The 21,083-nt window shown below is 42.7% G+C and overlaps 1 protein-coding gene across 2 annotated transcripts in view; it reads right to left on the reverse strand.

Annotated features, from left to right (window-relative positions):
* CLVS1 (clavesin 1) overlaps positions 1-21,083 on the reverse strand; it is a 119,134-nt gene that overhangs the window by 19,524 nt on the left and 78,527 nt on the right. Inside the window, exons 4-6 of one of the 2 annotated variants that reach the window (XM_006113637.4) lie at positions 7,836-7,946; positions 5,944-6,179; positions 2,376-2,532 (exon numbers count right to left, since the gene is read on the reverse strand). In XM_006113637.4, coding sequence (XP_006113699.2) covers positions 2,511-2,532; positions 5,944-6,179; positions 7,836-7,946 — 369 coding nt within the window. In that variant the 3' untranslated portion in view covers positions 2,376-2,510. Of the gene's footprint in view, positions 1-2,375; positions 2,533-5,943; positions 6,180-7,835; positions 7,947-21,083 lie in introns of those variants that run through there. The other variant, XM_006113635.4, reaches the window with a different exon arrangement.

A 21,083-nucleotide genomic window follows, 5' to 3' on the forward strand; every position in this document is an offset into this window, starting at 1 on the left:
TCATTTCAGAGGATGGGGCATTTACATTTGTCATTTTTTTTTTTTACATCTCCGTTGTTGATTTCTGCTGAGGTGCTTGGCTGGACCAAAAGGAAAAAGCAGATGGTCTAACTAAGACTCTGTCCACGTAACAATATTTGCGAGGTCGTCAAGCTGCTTTCAAAATCTATTTTAATTCCTACTCTGAAGAATTATTTTCTTTGCTGTTTTTTTTAACGTTTTCCTCATTTACACAGACTGGCATTTGCTAAAATAATCATAGAATAGTTTATAAGAACAGATCTTACACAGTTTCATAGTGCTGGAAAAAAACCAGCTGATGATGGGGGAGGTAGATAGAATGGTAGTCTCATTGCTAATTAGCATTCCAAAACTCTATGCTCATTTCTGAATATCTAATGCAGATTATGTATAGAGCCCTGTGCAAACACACAATCTGAATCCACATCCATATCTGCAAAAATGAGGCACAGATATCTGCATCCTTATCTGCAGATACAGAAGCCCAAGGGTATAAAGCAGATATCTATGGACTTTCAGGGCTCTAATCATGTACCTATTTTCTATTTCATTGTATCTGTACCCTTTGCAGACCCACCAACAGAGGACAAGGAGGAAAGGGGGCAACTACCCCAGAGCCTGGTGATTCAAAGGGGCCGGGGACTCGAGCCGTTGCTGTGGTGGAGCCCTGAGCACTTTAAATCACCACTGGAGGGCCACATGACACACTCCAGACAGCTCTTAGGTCTGTTTGGAGAGATGAGGCACTATGTGCTGCACCCAAGGCAGTGCTGGTGCGGGGGTGCTGTGGTCCGGGCAATACTGAGGGTCTGCTGCCTTCAGACCCTCCCCTTCCAGGAGCACGGATCCACCGCCGCCCCCCTTTCCTCCCCCCCCCCCCCCACACACACCTTGCTCAGGAGCTTGGCATGGCTGTTGGCTCCCATAATCATTTCCCATCAATCTAGACTTCCTGGGGTATTTTCTTATCTCTGGTGTTCCATACTTTGATACGCTCAGTATTTCTTTGAAGTGAGAATTTCTTTCAAGCTCTGCTTTACTAATCTCTCAAACATTCGGTTTTTCTGACGGCTTAGTATTAACTTCTTGAAATAAAATAGGACCATGTATCGGTTAGGTTCTCTGATTCCATCTCTTGGTGATTTCTTTCTGATATGTAGTTCTTGCCTTATTTTCTCAGTGTAAATGATACTAAAGTCCTCAGAGGAAATGGAATAGTGTTTCACAGACCATACTTGTTGTGGAATGTGTGTACTCAGCTTAGTTCAAACATTGTGTACATTCTCCCCCTAGCTGTAGACCAGGGGTGGGCAATAAAGTGGCAGTGTTTTTCCAGGGTTAGCCTCTGGTTGGCCACCACCATTGTATTTACCTGTGCCTCCGCAGATACAAGCAATTGCAGCTCCTGTTGGCCGTGGATTGCTGTTCCCAGTCAATGGGAACTGCGGGGAGTGGCATGGACCACTGCTTCCCACAGTTCTGATTGGCTGGGAATGGCTATCCATGGCCAATGGGAGTTGCAATCTCCCATACCTGCAGAGGCACAGGTAAATATAGTGGCGGCCAATCAGGGGCTAACCTTGGGGAACCAGATCTGACCCGGAGGCTGGTACTTGCCTACCCAGGCTATAGATGGTCTCCTCTGTTCTCTTACAGAAGACTTTGCTTACTAGTTGCCTTTATATATTGCTCAAGTGCAGTGGTGATCATGTCTGTTTTCCAAGTTGCAGCAATTTGAGCTACAATTCATTTCTGCCTTTATTTATGATCAAGAGATGAGGCTCTATAGTTATGGGGTTTTCCCCCCCAAAAAAGGGGGGGTGGCTCTGATGATCAAAATACCCTAACACTGTCTTGTACATAGACCCACATGCATATATTCCTCCCATATTTTAAGTGAATAGTAGAAGGGTGCTGTAACAATAGCATATGTTTATATAACTTTGCATTTTCATTAGCCATATAAATAGTGTCTTTATAAATAATATACTTTAGTTCCGCCACAGATTACTGGGCTTGATACATTCCTGGGTGAAGTCCCATAACACGTGTTATGCTGGAGGCTGGACTAGAAGTGTTCATAATCATATCTTTCAGCCTTAAAATCTATGGTTCTATTAGGATAATCCTTTTTGTTCCTTTGAAAATAGTGTATTGACTAAAAGTGTCAGATATTTTTTATCTTTAAGCCACTAAGCCAGGGATGGGGAAGCTAAGGCTTGGGGGCCAGATGTAACCCCTGGCTTGCATGGATCCACCCTCCGAGGCTTGGGATCCCCCTTCCTCCCCCCAGCGTTGGGAAGCCTGCACTGGCATTCCAGCCCGCTCTCCCCTGCCGTCTCTCTGTGCAGACCCTGACTGTACTTTTCGGTGGGTCAGGGGCCTCTGACCCAAAAAAGGTTCCCTACCCCAAGCATACAACAGGTGTTGATCATCTGATACTTTATAAACAAAATCATGCCTTGAGTTAAGAGGGAAGTTTCATGATGTCAGTGAAGAAGCAGAGGTTTTCTGAGAGGAGAAAAAGAGAGAGATTAAATTATTTTAATGGGGGAAAAAACTCATGTGTATTGAATGAAAGTGGGAAATTTAAAATCAAGAAATCACTTATTCCTAAAAGAACACTGTTGACTAGTAGCTCAGGTGTATAAACAGCCAATGATTCTGCAAAGACAGGTGTGGGGAACGTTTTTTGGGTTGGGTACCGCTGACCCACAGAAAAATCAGTCAGGGACCGCACACAAGCGAGAAGCCAAAAAAACCCCAAACCCTCAGTGATGTGCTCCCCCAACTAAGAAGGAGAAAGGCCCTCCCCACATTTCCCTTGCACACTAGAGCCTTGGGGGGCCCAGGTTTGGGGACTGGAGCACCATCACAGGCTCCCCATTACTGGGGGAGAGAGGAAGTCCCAAGCCTCAGGGGCTGGATCCAAGCAAGCAGGGGAGGCCCAGGCGTGAGGTTCCCCACCCCTGTGCAAAGATGCGGTTAAATGTATATGCTGTGAGTAGATTCACTAAAGCCCATCAGTATATGTGTGTATGTAGAAGCATGTGCCTAAAGCTTTATAGGATCAGAGCCTAAATGTGGAGTCACACTTGGGAAGCTTTAAAAAAATGCATGTTTCCTCCAAATCTGTAATTAATTGCATGTCATTATGGCTTGTCAGTCCTGTCCAGCTGGATTCCACAGTCACAAAATGAGATGCTATTCCTGTTACACAGAGTAATTCAGAATCTATGAGCACTGGTCTGCTAGTGCCACCAGTGAGGTAAACAGATGTAAACTGCATTGAAAAAACAATAGTGGGTTGTATTTTAATTGAGAATAGAGCAGAGAGGCTGTGCTACTCACAGCTGTTGAGACTAGCAAGGATGATGGCATATTTCCCAGGGGCCTACATATCCCTACATCCTTGACTTTTCTTAGGGCAAGTCTACACTTGAAACTTTAATGAAGACTCTCTAAGATGACAGGAGAGAACACTCCCGTCAGCATACTTAATTCACCTCCCCAAGCTAGTGCTGTCTCCCCTAGAGCTTAGGTAGGTATAACTATTTTGCTCCGGGGCATGGATTTTTCACAGCCCTGAGCAATGTACAATAGAACCTCACAGTTACAAACACCAGAGTTACGAATTGAATGGTCAGCCACATACTTCACTTGGCACCAGAAGCAGGCCCACTGACAGCTGTTCCAGGCCACAGGAGAATGGTCCATGGGTCCTGACACATGCATACATCATTCCCAGGCGGACGAGGTCAGCCTGACATTTGGGCAGTGCTGTACCTGTGTTGGCTGGTGCCTGGTGAGCTGCCAGCTGCACAGCTGGGTGTGCTCTTTGGTATGGCCAGGGCTTCCTCATACACACCTACTAGGGTAGAACTAACCAACTGTTTAATGGTAAAGACCCAGAGCTCCTTACCCCAGCTCCTGGTTCACTCCTTCCCTGAGGCCATACTCTTCCCTTTCTCTTCTCTGCTGACCCATCTTCTACTCACTCCATTCTCCTTCCTTCTGTTCCTCGCTCTCCACTATTCCCCCCCCCCCCGACACTTTCACCAGGCTGAGGTATGGAGTTGGGGCGCAGGAGTGGGTAAGGGGTCAGGCTCTGGGAGGGAGTTTGGGTGTGGAAGTGGATGCAGTCTATGACAGGGAGTTTGGGTGTAAGCTTTGGGCTGGAGCAGGAGGTTGGGGTACGGGAGGGGATCAGGAGTGTCAGCGCTTACCTAGGGTAGCTCCCCAAAGTGACCAGCACACATCTCTGACAAGGGTTCCTAGGCAAGGAAGGGGGTCTCTTAGGGTTGCCAGATGGTTTAACTAAAAAATACTGAATATCCCCCCCACCCCTCAAAAAAAAAACAAGTGAGCAAAAAAAAAAAAAAGTTGTCATGGGGAAAAAAAAACCCAAAATGCAAAAAAATCTAGCATAGTCCCTTTAAGGCCTTTGGGGGTTTTTGATGGTGGCCATCTTGTTTTCTTACTCTGTGCGGGAAGAGAGCTCCCCTGCGAAACCAGGTATGTTGGAGAGGAGTCTGGGAGGGGCCCTGGGGTTGGGTTGGGGCAGGGGGAGGAGGAGGACGGGGCGGGGCGGGGCCCGGTTGCTGAGTGTGGTAGGGTTGCCAGATGTCTGGTATTTTCGCCTCCTGGCACTGGGAAAAAAAAAATCAGAAAATACCGGACATTTTAGGTGACCCGGTATTTTCTTTTTTTTTTTCTTTTTTTTTTTTTTTAACCAGCCACTTCCGGAGTGGTGCAGAGGAAGGCTGGGTAGGAGGCCTTCACTGCTTTTTAAGTCCTGGCCCCCAGAGCAATTTCCCCCCCTCCCCTCCAGCCACTAGTGGGCCTTAACTGAAGTATGCAATCAGGCAGTGCAGCAGCAGCATTAGAGGCAGAGAAGGAAGCAAATACAGTAAGGTACTGTGCTAAATATAAACTACCAAAAATAAAGGAACGTTTAAAAAAAGACTTGACAATGTAAGGAAACTGTTTCTGTGCTTGGTTCATTTAAATAAGATGGTTAAAAGCAGCATTTTTCTTTCAAAGCTGTATTAAGTCAATGTTCAGGCATAAACTTTTGAAAGAACCAGAATGTTTGGTTCAGAGTTGCGAACCTTTCAGCGTTACAAGCAGCCTCCATTCCTGAGGTGTGCGTAACTCTGATGTTTGACTGTAGCTACACCAGTATAGTGTTGTGTCGTGTACATTTGATCTCAGAGTGCAGTATTATTCAGCCATGGTGCTCAGAAATCCACAAACCTTGCTATTGTGCACTGGATTCCCCTCCAGTCAATTAGTGCAAATTAGTGAGTTTTGTGGATTTAAAAACAACCACTTTAATCTGTGGAAGCAGTATGCACAATCATCAAATCTGACAGTAAAGCTCTTCCTCTAGGCTTAAAAGACTAGCTTTACTAGCTCAAGAGGAAATGGGTAGTGACTGCATAGGCACCTAAAGGAGACGTCATTTTAGAGGGTTGTGCTGCTTGTTATACACTAACTGCAAGTACTATATTACGAGGAGGTAAAAATTTATCATTGACAAGTGTGGTCAGCATGTACCAAAGCAACAGCTGTGAATGTAAAACAGAACAGAAATTATCCTGCAGGGTGTATTATGCCATGGAAGTAGCATTCAGTTGTGAGAGTTTTTCACTGAATACAATGTAAAGGGCTCATTAGTTTCCACTTGTTTTTGTTCACAGTCAGTAGTGATCAGAGAAGTAATTATGGTACTGCCGAGATAATGGCTTTCCCTGCCATGGAGTAATCACGCTTCAGACTTAAGTGCCCTTCAGTTTCAGCTTCAGCAAAATGAGCTTCTGCTTATTAAATTGGGTTAGTCCAATAATTAGACTGATGACTAAATTCATAACCTGTTTGGGGAAAAACAGAGCTAAATTTGCAGTAGTGGCCAGTTCTCACCTTCTCATGTGTTTCGGTGAACACTCCCTCTCTAGGTTGGACGATGAGTGCTTCACATGCATCGCATTGTAGGACGTGTGAGTGTAGTCATTTTCATCACTGTAGTCAGGGCCAAGTAATGTCCGAGCCCAAGTTCCCATGTCATACGGCGGAAGCGTACCTCCAAATTCAGAGGGCAGGCATTCAGGGTGTATTAGCTGGTGAAGGCTGTTTAGATTGTTACCATGGAGAAAGATCTTTAAAAAACAAAAGAAAACAAATTCACAGTCAGTTCCTTATTTTCAATAAGCATTCTAATGTAGAGCTGTGTATGTACATTGCAATTTATGGATGGGGCTTTTCAAAACTACTCCGCATTAGCATAACACTGCTTCCATTGAAGTCAATGGAAGTTTCAGCATTGGCTTGAATGAGTACAGTTAGGCATACACTGAAAATACTTTAGAAAATCCATATGGCATTAGAGATGATTTCTACCTTACAATATGATATATATCATACTAAACCAGGAAAAGGGTGGGTTGTGGAATTATTTTTGAGGGAAGGAGGAAAGATTCCTGGAGGAAGTGGGTAGGAATATGGGTCTATTAGTGGACACCTCAAGACAGACCATGAAGAAGAAAGTGATAGAATATGATAAAGGGGTGGGAAAAATGAGAGGACTATAAGAGAACAAGAAGAGACAAGGTCAGAGACATAAACTAGAACAAGATTATGAAGACTTTTAAGATAAAGGCAACAAGCTGGAACTGGTACAATAGCAATTAAACCTGAAGCCCAGCTCAGTGACAGAATCTCTATTTCAGATAGGCACCAAAATTGACCTATTTATTTTCAGAGCTGTGCAAAACTCAGTAGTCTTGGTGTTCAATGGGGTCATGTGCAAACATTCTCCTCCATTTGGATTCACATTGGGATCCACATTCTCTCCTCTCAAATGAGTGGTTTTGAGTTTGGGATTCACACAAAACATGGCATTTTAACTGATTTTTCATCAACATTGCACAATTTGCTAATGTTGTGCTGTTTCAACACAAAAGTATAAACTGACCCAAGTCCCATGTACCTGAACACCTTTCTGCAAACTCAACCCCTCTTTCTGAATGAGTAACAAAGCACTGAACCACACAACTCTTCTAGTAATTTAGGGTTTTGTTTTAACATTCTGCCCAGCTCCCGCTTATTCTTCTGCTCTTGAATCTAGACCTGTTTTCAGTGGGAAGGACTCCTCAGCTTGTTCAGTACTCAACAGATGGAGCCCAGGCCAGATTTTGGTGCCTTTCTGAGATTCATTCTAGTGACCATGGACTCCAGGATAAAAATTGGTCAATGACTAAGGACAGTGAGGCCCAATAAACCAGGGGCATCCCTGCAGCGAAGACCTGCATGTCCTTCTGTGCGAGCAGATACAGAGGAGAGGAAGTTTGTATGGATACCATAGAAGTTAAGAAAGGCATCCTGCTGAAGAAGCAAAACTGGCAGTTTCCTTGGAGTTGATAGTACCCACGGGGCAGAGATCTAGTGTTATGGGTGCTTCTTCATACGGGTAGTTTCAGTGGGAGACTCTGCCTGTCCCTCCACTCTCACAGCTTAGTAGATACTTTCTGTTTCCAGAGACATGCCTTGTCCATTGTAGGACAGCATAACACCTCTTCTTAATAAGTATGTAAAGGTTCTCTGCTCCCTGACTTGGATTCTGAAAATAACCTACTTCTGCTGAATTACTGATTGAATCCAGGTCAACTGCAAACTCCAGCAGAGGTTTCAGTCCTAGCTGCAGTTCCCAGAGCCCCATTCCACAACAGAGGAAAAAAGAATAAAGCAAAGAAAGCAGGGAGCTATTCAAGCCACTCCAGGGCCGAGGCTTCATAGGATTTCCCCCCTCTAATTACCCTTTTCCTTGTCTTGTCTTTGAGGAATGGTTTGATTAGCGTGTACAGGGCATGGATGTACCAGGGCTGGTTGACAAAATGGACTCCTCCAAAGCGAGCAGGGAAGCTGTCCTATAGAGAAGAAAAAAAGGGAAGGCAATTAACAGATGTATCAAATTACTCAGGCAGCCAGCAGGACTAAAGTCAGAGGAACAAGTTTGCATCTTACCTTCTGATGCACTATTTAATCAGCAGTCTGTTTTTAGAGGAGGGGAGGAGAGATGTGTAGTGGAGGAGGACTAAGAAACACATGCATTAATTACCTCTATTTTAAGGAGCCACTGTCCCATTTCCCTCCATGCAGTCACTTTCACCTTGGTTTCTAGTGACTTTGAAAAAAAAAAGTGGATATCAAGATACCCCTGCCCAAATTGCTTCTAACTCCCTGCCAGCGTACCATAGTGTGCCAAGAAGGGAAATGCAGCAAGGGTGGGGATTACAGCTTGTTTCCTGAAGATCCCTTGAGGGGACTAATTTTAATTCCTTATTTGTGTTTATTGACCTGTAGGTTTTCGCTCACATTCCCCCACACAGCTCACTTTTTCACCCTTCCCCCACCTTAAATCATCGTTACAATAGTTGAACTTTCAGCCACCCTTCCCCCACCTTAAATCATCATTACAATAGTTGAACTTTCTGGGTGAGTAAGCAGCACATTATGGAGAGCAAGCGGGGTGGGAAATGCTGGTATGTGAAGGTGTTGGTGGGGAGGTAGGGGGAGGGAGAGAAAGCACAAGTATGTGACAGCACCATGGAAACTGACACTACCAAGTGCTTGCTGCTAGGTTTAGTACACATTAACATTCAGGTAAAGTAGTCTCACAGAGATGTTTGCTTAAGTGGAAGAGGATGCTACCGCAAAATGGTGCGCTTAATAAATAGGAGGCTACTGGGGGTTCTTTAAAGGTACATTGTAAATGATATTTTGAATCTGCATTCACATCTCTCAAATGTCAGCAGCTATCAGGGAACAGGCTGGGTTCCTTTTGCTTTTGGAAACAGTGCAGCTGCTGCTGCATGTATGTGCTGATTACACCCATAGAGAGAGAAAAATTGTCTGCTTTCTGACAGGATCAGGAGCCTCTTGATAGATGCGGTCACTATCGATTCTTTTTGCTAGTCATCAGGTCAAAAAGAAGGCCATTATGATTTCCATTATGATGATAGCATTTAAGAAGACCAACTTCTCAGGTAGGATAAATTTGTGTGGTTGTACTGATATCAATAGATCTATGACATATATCTCCAGTGGGGGAATATGGCCCTTAAAGTAGATGCGCCTGGAAAAAAATTGAAATATCTAAATGTGCAACAAAGCCAAAAGTGAATTTTTACTCTGTATAAGGACAATGTAAAAAGAGCACTGGAGCTCATCAGAAAATAGCATTTCCATCCATTGGGAAATTCCCATATTTTGATATTTGCTTTTGTCCACAGAATAACAAGTTCTGAAAAATTTCCATTGGGAATGTTTTGGTCAATATTATTCTCTGTGGCTGCCAAAGCCATCAAAGTGCCCCATGGGAGCTATAGTTTTGGAGCCTTCTTGGTCTCAGTCAAGGAAGAGATTGGACTTCAACATAAGAGATGTGATATGGCCAGGAAGCAAGGGAGTACAGAGGAATTGGGGACCTAGAATTACAACTCCCATAAGTCACCATGGTAGCTCAGGCATTGGGCTTAATGTTGACACAAAATAAAATGTTGTGCTTCTATTTCCCTGCTATTGCTCCTTTCCTGTGACAAATTCCAACTGCACTCCATTTTCCAATGAGAAAATGTTTTGCTTTGAATATTGGGAATAGCCCTAATGGCACCTTCTCCCAAAGTAGATTCCCAATTTCTATGTGCACTCAGAATTATATGAGCCAAGCAGTGGGTGGGGTATAGTAAGGATGTTAAGTATCGGGTAATTGACTAATCGAATAGTTGATGCATTTTGCATCGATTAGTCGATAGGGTGCCTGCGCTTTGAAGTATCCCCTCTTCTCCCCCCACCTAATAGAGGCAGCAAGGGGGGGGGGGGAAGCATTTGCTTATTGGATAGTCGACTAGTCCTTCACATTCCTAGTGTATATTGGCATCCTCCGGTTGGCTCATATACATAACATTTAGTGGGGAAAATAAGGTTTTGCTACTGTCAGCCCAACATAGCTCTGGAGCTCAGTGATTCTGGCTTGTATGGGATAAACTAAGCACAGTAGCACAGCACAATAGTGAAGCCCATGTATTCACATTTAAACAATTCGGGCCTTAATTACCTGTGGAAATCCCCAAAGGCAATAGGATTCCCAAAGGGGAATCCTGCAGAATCTTTCTTACTGAGTCTTATGAACAGGAAAGAGCCCATCTGACTTTACAATCCCAGCCTGGGTTTATAGGGCTGTTGGATAGAAACATACGTCATTTTTCTTTCCACCTCTGTACTTTCAATATGGATATTGCTGAGAGCCATCCCTGGAGACCCATAGTGCCATTTTCACAAAGTCACCATTCAGCAGAAATAGATTTGAAAGAAAGGCTCCTGTCTACAGAAGAGACTTGTATTGTTTTTCACTAGTTGCACTAAGCAGTGTGAGAGCTCTCCCTGATCCCTCATGGGAGCTCTGCTGATTTCTCTAAAGCAAGATGAAAATAACTAAAGTTGATTTTCTACTGGAGAGCTTATGCTTTGAGAAATTCTTTGCCATTCCTGTGCCTTTGTGTGCCTTTGGGAAGGTGCACTTCATAATGAGGAAAGATTTTTGTTGTCTGTCTTGAGTACATTTTCTTTTAATCCATGCTTGGAACGAGATTTATAGAACCTTTTCATTATCTGAATCTTTCTTTAAAAAATTGGGCCTAAACCTTCCCATTGACGTCAATGATAATTTTGTCATAGAATTTTCTGGGAGCAGGGACGGCATCTTGCAAATAATTTGGGAAATGCCTTAATGACCTGATCCAAAGCCATTTGCAATCAGGAGGAGTTTTTCAGATTCTGTACTGGCCATGAAACCATGTCACCTGAGGATTTCTCAGACTAGCTATCTGTTCACTTGTTTGGCACCATGACTATAGAATCTGACAGCCTCATAATCAGATGGTAGGAAACTTTGTTTTTAGTTACTGACCTCACTGCTGCTGTAGAAAAGACCTTCTGTTGCAGAATTCCTCTTTTTTTGTTTATCTGTTTTTCTTCTGCTCTCTCCCTTCAGTGCTCTTTTTCTCCAAGGCAATTACTGATAGAAATAAACACTGAAGTGCCAGAGTGGAACTTCCAAGAAAACAGTGAAGTCCACATCCGCTCCAGTATACCTTTTTATTGCAGTCTGGAAAAACCCTCTTCATTCAGAAATCAGAAGGGAGGACAACTGAGGGTCACCAGTTCTTTCCCTTGCTTAAGTTTTGTGTGCCACCTCTGCACTGAAATACATACCAGTTGGGACAGAAACCTGTTATGTTAAATAAGTTGGGAGGAAGATCTATGAGTTGAGTGAAAGACAATTTTTCACTACTTCCTCCCACTCTCTTTATCACATTCTTTTATTTATTTAGCCATGAACATACAGCAGAAACTTTTTACTGTTCTTTCTCCATTTTTTTTGTGCTGAAGGCTAAAAATCAGGATGATCTTCCAAAACACTAAGGCTATGTCTACACTGCACACTGTTGCACAAGAAGATATGCAAATGAGGTGTGGTGATGAGTATTGCCGCGCCTCATTTGCATACCTATTGAGCCACCATTTCTGCGGAAGGGGCTTTTGCGCAAGAAGGCGCTGTGTATACTGCTCCTTCTTGCGCAAAAAAACCCTCTTGCGTAGGAGCCGTTCTTCCTGAAAATAAGTGGCAGAACGGCTCCTGCGCAAGAGGGTATTTTTGCGCAACAAGGAGGAGTGTAGACAGCTCCTTCTTACGCAAAAGCCTCTTCCACAAATATGGTGGCTCATTTGCATATCTTCTTGCACAACAATGCACAGTGTAGACATAGCCTAAATGTAAGTCTTCTGACACCAAAGGATGTTAGGGCAAATAACCCTTTGAATATAAAAGTTAGAAATGAGTCTGAGGTAGAACGCTGGATCCAAACCTTCCAAACTGTGTGACTTGGGCCTCAGTTGCCAAAGAGCTGAACACAAAATCCAAACAAACTTCCAAATCTGGGGACGATGAAGTCTGTCTGTATTTGTGTGCGTTTCTTCATGAAGTTGATAGATTTCCACTTGCATGCATCCAAAATGGTTTTTACCCACAAAAGCTTATGCCCTAGGTACCACAGAGCTCCTTGTTATTTTTGTAGATGCAGACTACCACGGCTATCCCTCTGAGAATTCCAAATTTCTGGTAGTTCAGATTCAAATCACATTCCAAATCTGAATTTTGTGACTCACACACACATGGCTAATAACAACGTGTGTGTAAACCAACTGTAATCAAACAGCAAGATCACATCTCCTTCAAAAGTCCAATGCAATGTGTAAAAATCCCTTCCATGCAAATAAATGCACAGTCTATTCTAGCTGAAAAGCTTCACCCAGATTTGGAGAGGGTTTTATTTACAAACAAACACATTTAAATCAAAATGTCATTTCTCTTTACAATGACTACAAAAACTAAAGTTTCTTGCTTCTCAGTACATTTAATCATTCCCTATTGTGGTTTACAGCTTCCACAGATGATATTAACCATTCAGTAACTGTTTCTCCACAGAGAAGTAGTGTGACTGGTGCTATAGTGATACAAGGAGTCTTTGAGCTCTAGATCCATATGTCCAAAACTAGCCTAGTTTGGTGGTGATAGGAAATGAAAGCTATTGCCATGTGAGGTCTCTTCAGTAGCCTCTGGCTTTAGGTGAACGAAACATGTATTTCAAAAATGTCAGCTAACATGCTTTAACATCTTTTAAAGCCCTCATATGAGCAGGGCAGGTTTGATTAGCGATCTGAGGTGAATTCTAGTCTACCAACTAAATGAGCATAGAAGCTAAACTATTTTCTTGCTGTTTCCTCAGAGCAGGTTTATAGTGGTGATTCCCAGCTTTCTGCTATTTAGGGGATAGTTAGAAGATTTCCCGTTCAATCTCTCAGCATCTCCCTCCACTATATTCCATTTTTAAAGGACATTGCTAGATACAGTAAGAACTCATTAACTGTCCCGTTGCTAATCTATAAACATGATTCTCACCAAAAGTCCTCTCTTCGAAGAAGCATTTAATAAGAGGACTGTAGCTAAATCTTAGTGAAATAAGATTTTGCTTTTTTTTTTGACAAGGCATACCCACAAGCACATCTATTAATATGCGCTGAAATATTATCATGTTGAAAACTGATGTATAAAGTGGAAATTGGGACGCACTATCCTAGGGTTTGTGTGTGTAAGTGTGTGATGCTGTTGGGGTTTTTTTCATAGTGTTTATTATCCTGCCATACTGACTAATTCAGAAAATTCAATAATTCACAATGGGTCTGCTAGTCATTAGTGCAAATTAACGAGCTTCCTCAAAACATCTGTTCATGGGTGTTGGCAGATGGTAATAATAAATGAGGTTATAGAACACACATTTGTTTAAAAACTTTAATTTGTCCTAATACAATCACACTGTCATGTCACCTGGCATAACCAAAGAGCTTGTAAGGTAATCCTGGGGCTGAAAGGAATTCTTTCACTTTTTCCTCCTCTTTTACTTTGCTGAAGCAGCATTGAACAATCTTAAGAATGTTTTAAAAATCCAAATTCCAAAAAAGCATGCTAAAAATTGTATTCTGGGGTTCCCCCCAGCGCAGAGTTCCATTTAGCCCAAAACAGCCTCTGATAGGACTTCTGGTTTAAGTAATTGTCCTGTCACCCCTTTGGAATCCTGGTATGTCTGTCAGAGGTGTTACATGCACACACATCCTCTGACCAAAACAACATACAGCCTAATTATAGATGAAAAAACCCTTGGTTCAATCTCAACAGTGCAGTGGAGATTTTATAAATAGAAATGAGGAATTCAAAAGTTACCTGGACGCATTGCTCATCTGCATTTTGTGCAAAAATGCCTGCTGCTATTATATGTCGTATATGTGTGTACTCACTGCAGGCCCCCGCCGGGGAGGGGGGTGGAGGAGGGAGGGAAGAATGGGTAAAGTGGGCAACTATCCTGGTGATTCAAAAGGGTCCAGAGCTTCTGGCTGCTGCTACTGTGACAGCCGCTGGTGCTCCAGGCCCTTTAAATTGTTGCCAGAGCCCCACTGATGCTGCTTGGAAGAAGCTAATCCCAGCTTTGCCACTTCCACCCATGGTCCCACCCCTTCTGGGGATGCTGCATTTCTCCCCCACCGGCGTGGCTGTCAGCCTCACTGACTCACAGTGACTAAGTTATGGTGAACGTCAAACTATAACTTTGACTTTCTTAGCATTTGTGGGTATAAAATTTGACCCGCTAACTTACATTAACATGTTTCTGTTGGGTGTTTTTTGAATGTAGTGTCCTTGCTCTTTTAAAGAATGCGGAAAATAAACTAATTGGCAAAGAGGTCTGCAAGATGGTTTTATTATACTTCTGTGTACTGTACAGAGTATACAACATTTGAAATAATATGTTGGGATAGTGGGGGAGGAGGGCAGGTAGGCAACAGAAAGTCCATCTGATCTGGAAGTACTTTAAGATTTAACCTGAAGCCATACAATTTCTGGGGTGCTACAGAATCCTGTTCTAGAGGTCCGTTGACTGAATGCATATGCTATTGCTACTGTGAGGAGTCAGAAGTAGGCTAGAACACTGAACAAAACTCTGAGCTAGCAAGCTTGGGCTCACTGAAATATATTTACAAAAGTTGTTCATCAAAACAAGAGAGGAACTATTTTAGAGGCCAGATTTCTAAGAGGAGCCATGTTTCCAAGCCTCTTCAGGACAGCAGGCTCAGCAATAAACTTTGGAGAGTAGTTAAGGCCTTGGACCTAATTCTGTTTATCTTTGTGTTATCCTCTGGTGGTTCATTGGAGGGTGAAACTTTGGGTTTGGTTTGAGCTGGCATGTGCCAGTGATAAGAGGGCGTGATATTGACTTGACCCTGACAGTGTTTAGTATAAAAAGCTGTAATGATTTAGTCTGTTGGTAAAATGATTTTTCACCTGAAGATGTTCATGCTGTTTCAAGTTGTTGCTGTTAAAACTGTGTCTGGAGCTAGAGTTCCAGCTCAATAACATTTCTTTGGCTTTTGTCATCACTCCAGCTCCTGCAGCAGCTGACAGTTACCTCTCTTTTCTTTCATGAACCCTGTTCTCATCACTGACTGGATTAGGATGTTCCACCATCATGGTCTGCTGTAAATTGCTTTTTTTGGGAGGCATGAGAACAGGTTTGCATTTATGGTAGCACAGCACCCTTTTAGTATTGCAACGAAGCAGCATGTAGCATGTTGGCCCATGTCCTGGAACAGGACCTTCCAAAGTAAAATCATAAAACAGTGTCTATCATTAAAAGTCAACACGTGGCCACAAGTGAAAAGGCCCCTGTCATTTCCTTATATTTGGAAAAATAAAAGTGGGGTATTTCAGATAAAACTGGGAGCCAAATGAGACTGAGGACCTTTAAAGGGTAACTAGTTGAAAAACCTAATTTTTTTAAAATAATATTTTAAGGGGAAGTGATAGGCGGCTACACATTGAATTTTGGATGAAAAGCTGAGTCAAAACTTCTAAATTCAGAGAATTTTAAGTAGCCCTAGTAAGCAAGATGTGTTAAAGGAACAAATGGTGACCACAGATACATACCTCCTCTGCCATCAAAGATGACCCAGCATAAGCCACTCCTACGCTGGCCTAGGAGAGTAACTGCTTTAATCGCGAATAAGGGGGAGGCTCTTTTTTGTCTCGGTAGACAGAGATAATTGTTTGCACTTGCCCATTATATTATCCTGGCATATTGGCGATCAATGCAAGATTCTGGTTTGGACTGTGTTTCTTTATTTAGAGGTATTTAAAATGTGGCTCTCATTGAACAATAGTCACATGAGAATATGTTAATTCAAAATACAGACCATATTATTTGGACCCCAAATTTACATCTTTCCCCAACCTATCCTGACTAACAGCTCCCCCTCCCTATCTATTTCCTTCACAGAAAGCCTTTGAAAACAGAAGAGCTTTGCAGCCTGACCTGAGGGCAGTAGATCAGTAATGGCATCAAATCAATAGGTCAAAGAATGGGGGCACTGTGATTCAGAGGTGCAGAGAAGAAAACAGTGAGTCACTTTGACCAGATTGAAAAGGGCAGTGAAGAAGGGAAACACATAAATGCATGCAAACAGCTGGGGTGAAGTGGATAAAGTACATCAGCACATTTGTCATCAAGAGCTGCAAAAGCAAAAAGTGCTTTAAAAGAGAAACACCTCTGTAAAAGTCTCCTTAAACACGCATTGCTCCCCTGAACCATATTATTGAAGAAATCTCCACCATGAGAACAGCACTTTTACTCTGCATTTCCTTCACATTGGCCCTTGCAATATTTGCTCATCTCTTCTTGGCTGAAAGAATTTCAGACATGAGGAGAGTGGGTACTGAATGTCTTCTATTAAAATGTCACAGACAGGACAAATGCCTATAGCATTGGTTCAAGTGGATGAAACAACTAAACATAAGGCTATTAGGGAAGATCTGCTGGCACTTGCCTTTCATTGCAAGAGATCTATTAATCTGAAGCAAAACCTCCCCCTTGCCATGTGGCCAGGTATTAAACAGGAATATTGTCGCTGGACTAAGACTTATTCTGTGATCCATCACTTCTGTATAACAACTATGACAACAGTGAAAAGAGAATTTAATTATTTTATAGCAATGGGCAAAGTAGTCCAGATTAAATTAGAATATCACTGAAAGTTTGCTCAAGATCTGAACTGAACCTTGATTTTTGCCCCCGATTATTGTAGATTAAAAATGTATCTAATGTCTATGGTTTCACCTTTTGCAAAAGGTGGGGGCGCATGGGCTGTTGTGATGGAATAGAGATTCCTTGTCTGAAGAAGGGATGCCCAGAAATCTCATCCCAAACCGTATTTCGGCAAGACTTCTGACCTAGTCTTTCAGCTCCCAGGTTCTGAGAGTTTGGATACGTTGGTGTTGCGGACAAACACTTAGCTTGCTAGATTTTGAAGCAAGAGAGATCCATACCATGGAACCTCGTCCACATCTCTCATATGTTTTGAAGACACACAGAAAAAGACAGAGAGACCAACAGCTTAACTAACTTACTGCCATATTTGGGATCAAGAAGGAATTTTCCTTAAGGCCAGACTGGCAGATAATTGGGGGTTCTTTGGGAGGGGGTTGGGGAGGAGGAAGCTTTCCTCTGCTGCAAGGGGCATGGGTCACCTACTGGTTTCAACTACACCAAATGGTGGGTTCTCTGTAACTTGAAGTAGTTAAATCAAGATAAAAAGGAAAATAAGGACAACCCAGAGAATTACAGACCAGTCAGCTTAACATCTGTACCCAGAAAGATAATGAAGCAAATAATTAAGCAATCAAACTGTGAACACTTAAAAGATAATAAGGTGATAAGTAATAGCGTGGATTTGCCAAGAACAAATCATGTCAAACCAACCTAATATCTTTCTCTGACAAAGTAACAGCCCTTGCTGATGGTGGTAGGGGGCGGGGGTGCAGTAAATGTGCTGTACCTTGATTTTAGTACAGTTTTTGATACTGTCTCACTAAAGCGTCTCATAAACAAATTAGGGAGATACAACATAAGTGGCATTACTATAAGGTGGGCGCATAACTGATTGGAAGCTGGTTCCAGAGAGTATTTATCAGTGGTTCACAGTCAAGTTGCAAGGGCATATTGAGTGGGGTCCTGCAGGGATCAGTTCTGTTCAATATCGTCATCTATGATTTAGATAATTGAGTACACTTATGAAGTTTGCAGATGACACCAACCTGGGAAGGGTTGCAAATGTTTCAGAGGACAGGTTTAAAATTTGCATTTCTAGGCAAAGTAGAGAAATGATCTGAAGCAAATAGGCTGAAGTTCAATGGGGTCAAATGCAAAGTATTCTACACATTAAAGTATTGCACATATACAAAATGGGAAACAACTGCTTAGGAAGAAGCACTGCAGCAAGGGATCATAGTGGATCACAAGCTAAATGTGAGTCAACTGTGTGACACAGTGTCTTCCTTGTGTCTTCTATTCCTCTGGTCACTACGACTACTGCCTTCACTCCTAAGTGCCTAAATTAAGAAGAAACCACCTCTGGCCACATGCCTCAAACCTACAAAAACACCACATACACCTTTCCCCAAGGTTCCCTAACAAACTCTCTCTCCAACTCCCTTAGCAAATTCTCCCTTAAACTTTCCTGTTTTCAGTTCTGTTTGCTGGGTCCTGTGCCCCTTCTCCTGCCAGCCAGCATTAATGTTAAGTCTTGTCAAAATGTAATATCACAACACTTTCTGTTTGTCACATTCTTTAGACCCTGGTGCACACAGCCAGGACATGAGCAGTCTTTGGATGCTGAGGAGACTTGATTCTAGAGCCTGTTAGAATAGTCCTGACAAAACAGTCTAGGCCAGCATGTCTCTTTCAGAAAGATTTGCATGGTCTATATTGTCCTTGATAAATACATATGGAGAGGCATAACCATGATCTTGGGGAATGCTCTTTTGTGTCAAGTATCAGAGGGGTAGCCATGTTAGTCTGGATCTGCAAAAGCGACAAGGAGTCCTGTGGCACCTTATAGACTAAGAGATGTATTGGCGCATAAGCTTTCATGGGCAAAGACCCACTTCGTCAGATGCATGTAGTGGAAATTTCCAGACAGGTATAAATATGTAGGCTAGAATAAGGCTAGAGATAACGAGATTGTCTCATTATCTCTAGTCTTATTCTGGCCTGCATATTTATACCTGTCTCTGGAAATTTCCACTACATGCATCTGACGAAGTGGGTCTTTGCCCACGAAAGCTTATGCGCCAATACATCTCTTAGTCTATAAGGTGCCTCAGGACTCCTTATCGCTCTTTTGTGTGTTTTTCCTTTTAAAGAACAGTTGTATGGGGTTTAAATTCTGTAACCCCCTTTGGCTTTCATGGCAGTGTGACAGGATGCTGGGAACCAGCAACGGAACCAGCACCCTAATCGCTGTTTAACCATCAGTGCTCCCAGGAAAGGCTTAAGGAGAGAAGTTCTTGTTTATCAGATTGGGGAAGAGAAGCTAATGAGCTAGTTAGCCCATTAACAAGGAGCAAGGGAGTGTGGAGCAGAAGAGAGAGACAGAGCGAGAGAGAGCAGGCTAGCTGGATCCGTAAAGAGAGCTCATTGTATGGAGGGACACCTTTTCCTTCCCCACCTAGCAGGGCTGACAGCCCCCAGAGCCAAGGTGTGTGTGGGGGGGGGAGGGTTGGCTCTGCACCCCCAGAAGGGGTGAAGCCTTGGGCAGGAGGTGGGGATCCAGGGCATTCAGCCCTTAGCACTGCTCAGAGCATATTGCCGGGCCCCCCACTCAGCCTTCAGAGCCCTGCAGAGCAGCCATTTGCTCCCAGCCACTACCATTACTACTGCAGTGGTGGCCGGGAACTCTGGGCCCCTTTGAAATACCAGGGCACGGTGCAAGTGCCCCTTTCATCCCTGCCCCCAAGTCGGCAGGCCTGTCCCCATCCCTGGTAGAAGGGCTAGCTAAGCCTAATGACTCTGTCAACAGTTGGGTTGTATAAGAATGGGAAGGATGGTGAGATGAAGCCCTGTAAACTATACTGATATCTACAGTAAGATCACTGAACGCTTTGTGGAAGAGCAAAGAAACCAGTGGCAGCAGGTGTCCCATCACAGGGAGCTGCGAATCGAAATCCCAGTTCATTGCTGAAAATATGCCCCAAGACAAATTGAATAATAGGCTATCCCTTGGTGTAGCGGATAAAAACATTCCTGTATCACTGCCATTGATTTCTTTGTCACACATATATTATTAGTCTTCAGAACAATAGAACTGTATGGAAGGTACCTGACCATTTGACATTATTTGTGTTGTTCAATCTCCATGCCATTTCTAATATGCCATTAGGTTTGTTTTTTGCCACATCCCTCCATCCAGAAGTGAAACTTGTTCTATGTATTTGTGTTTCACAAAGACCAAAATAACCTGAGGGCTGACTTGACAGGAGTGGGACAAAGTGCTTGCTCTTTAATAACACATAATGGTGTAGCACTCTGCCCCTATACAATTCTTTTTTTCTAATAATGCAGCATATTTTCTAACAAGAAACCCAATTGCAATTGACTGTACTTGAAATGCATTTTAAGATCAAACGCAATACGATTAACACTAGAGATTTATGGCTTCATACTGAGCAAAGCATATTATTTAGAAAAGTTGTCTTTACAGTGACAGCTTTTTGTGTTTTTGTTCATGATATTTTCTATACAATGCATATACAAATCAGCTATGAAGGACATGGTGGACTAAAAGCCCTTCTGAAATACCATACAGAGAGCACAATATTTTTTTCATTATGATTATTTTATCTTCATTGCTGGGAGGTCCACCTATAATTAAGATTGCCCAATACTTTCCACTAGTAGTTACTGTGTTAATTAATTGCTTTACCAGATTGTAACAATTTGGGCTGAAATGTCCCATGCAAGGTCTGCCTTAGAGTAATTTTTAAAAGAGTATCAGCTAAAACCATTCAGACATTCCTGAGAATGAGGTTAGGGAAAATACCTTGTTTTGCCCATGTTAATAACATTCTAATGATCACTTTGTTTAAAGTGGTAGTGCCCAAATGCTTCACAGGAAGGACTTGAAGTTTGGTTGGGGATGATGATCAACTTGGTGTTAGGGATGTACATTTTGATATTTCTGTGAAAAAATGCCCAAATTTGGCCTAACTATGATCATCTAAAAATGGGGAGTGGTCGGGGAGAGGCAGAATCACAGTTCTAACATGCTATTTTACATCAGACTAGATGATCACAGTGGATACTTCTGGTTTTCGAATCTATGGATATGTGCTTGGTAGAGACTTGTAAGATTTTGGCAGCTACATTTTCTGACGAATTTCCCTGTAATTCCTCCTTTCTCTGCTACAGTATCAATGTAGGACAAGCCTGCAGACTACATGCAGATCTATCACTTTCCCCTTCTGAATCACAGAAGTCACCTCTTGACCCCATACTCAGTTGGTTATTGTCATTAGGTCCAGATCAACTTCAGGGTGCAGGCTGAAGGACATGGTGGACTAAATG

Source organism: Pelodiscus sinensis, chromosome 2 (assembly GCF_049634645.1).
Source record: "Pelodiscus sinensis isolate JC-2024 chromosome 2, ASM4963464v1, whole genome shotgun sequence".
Lineage (NCBI taxonomy): Eukaryota > Metazoa > Chordata > Testudines > Trionychidae > Pelodiscus > Pelodiscus sinensis.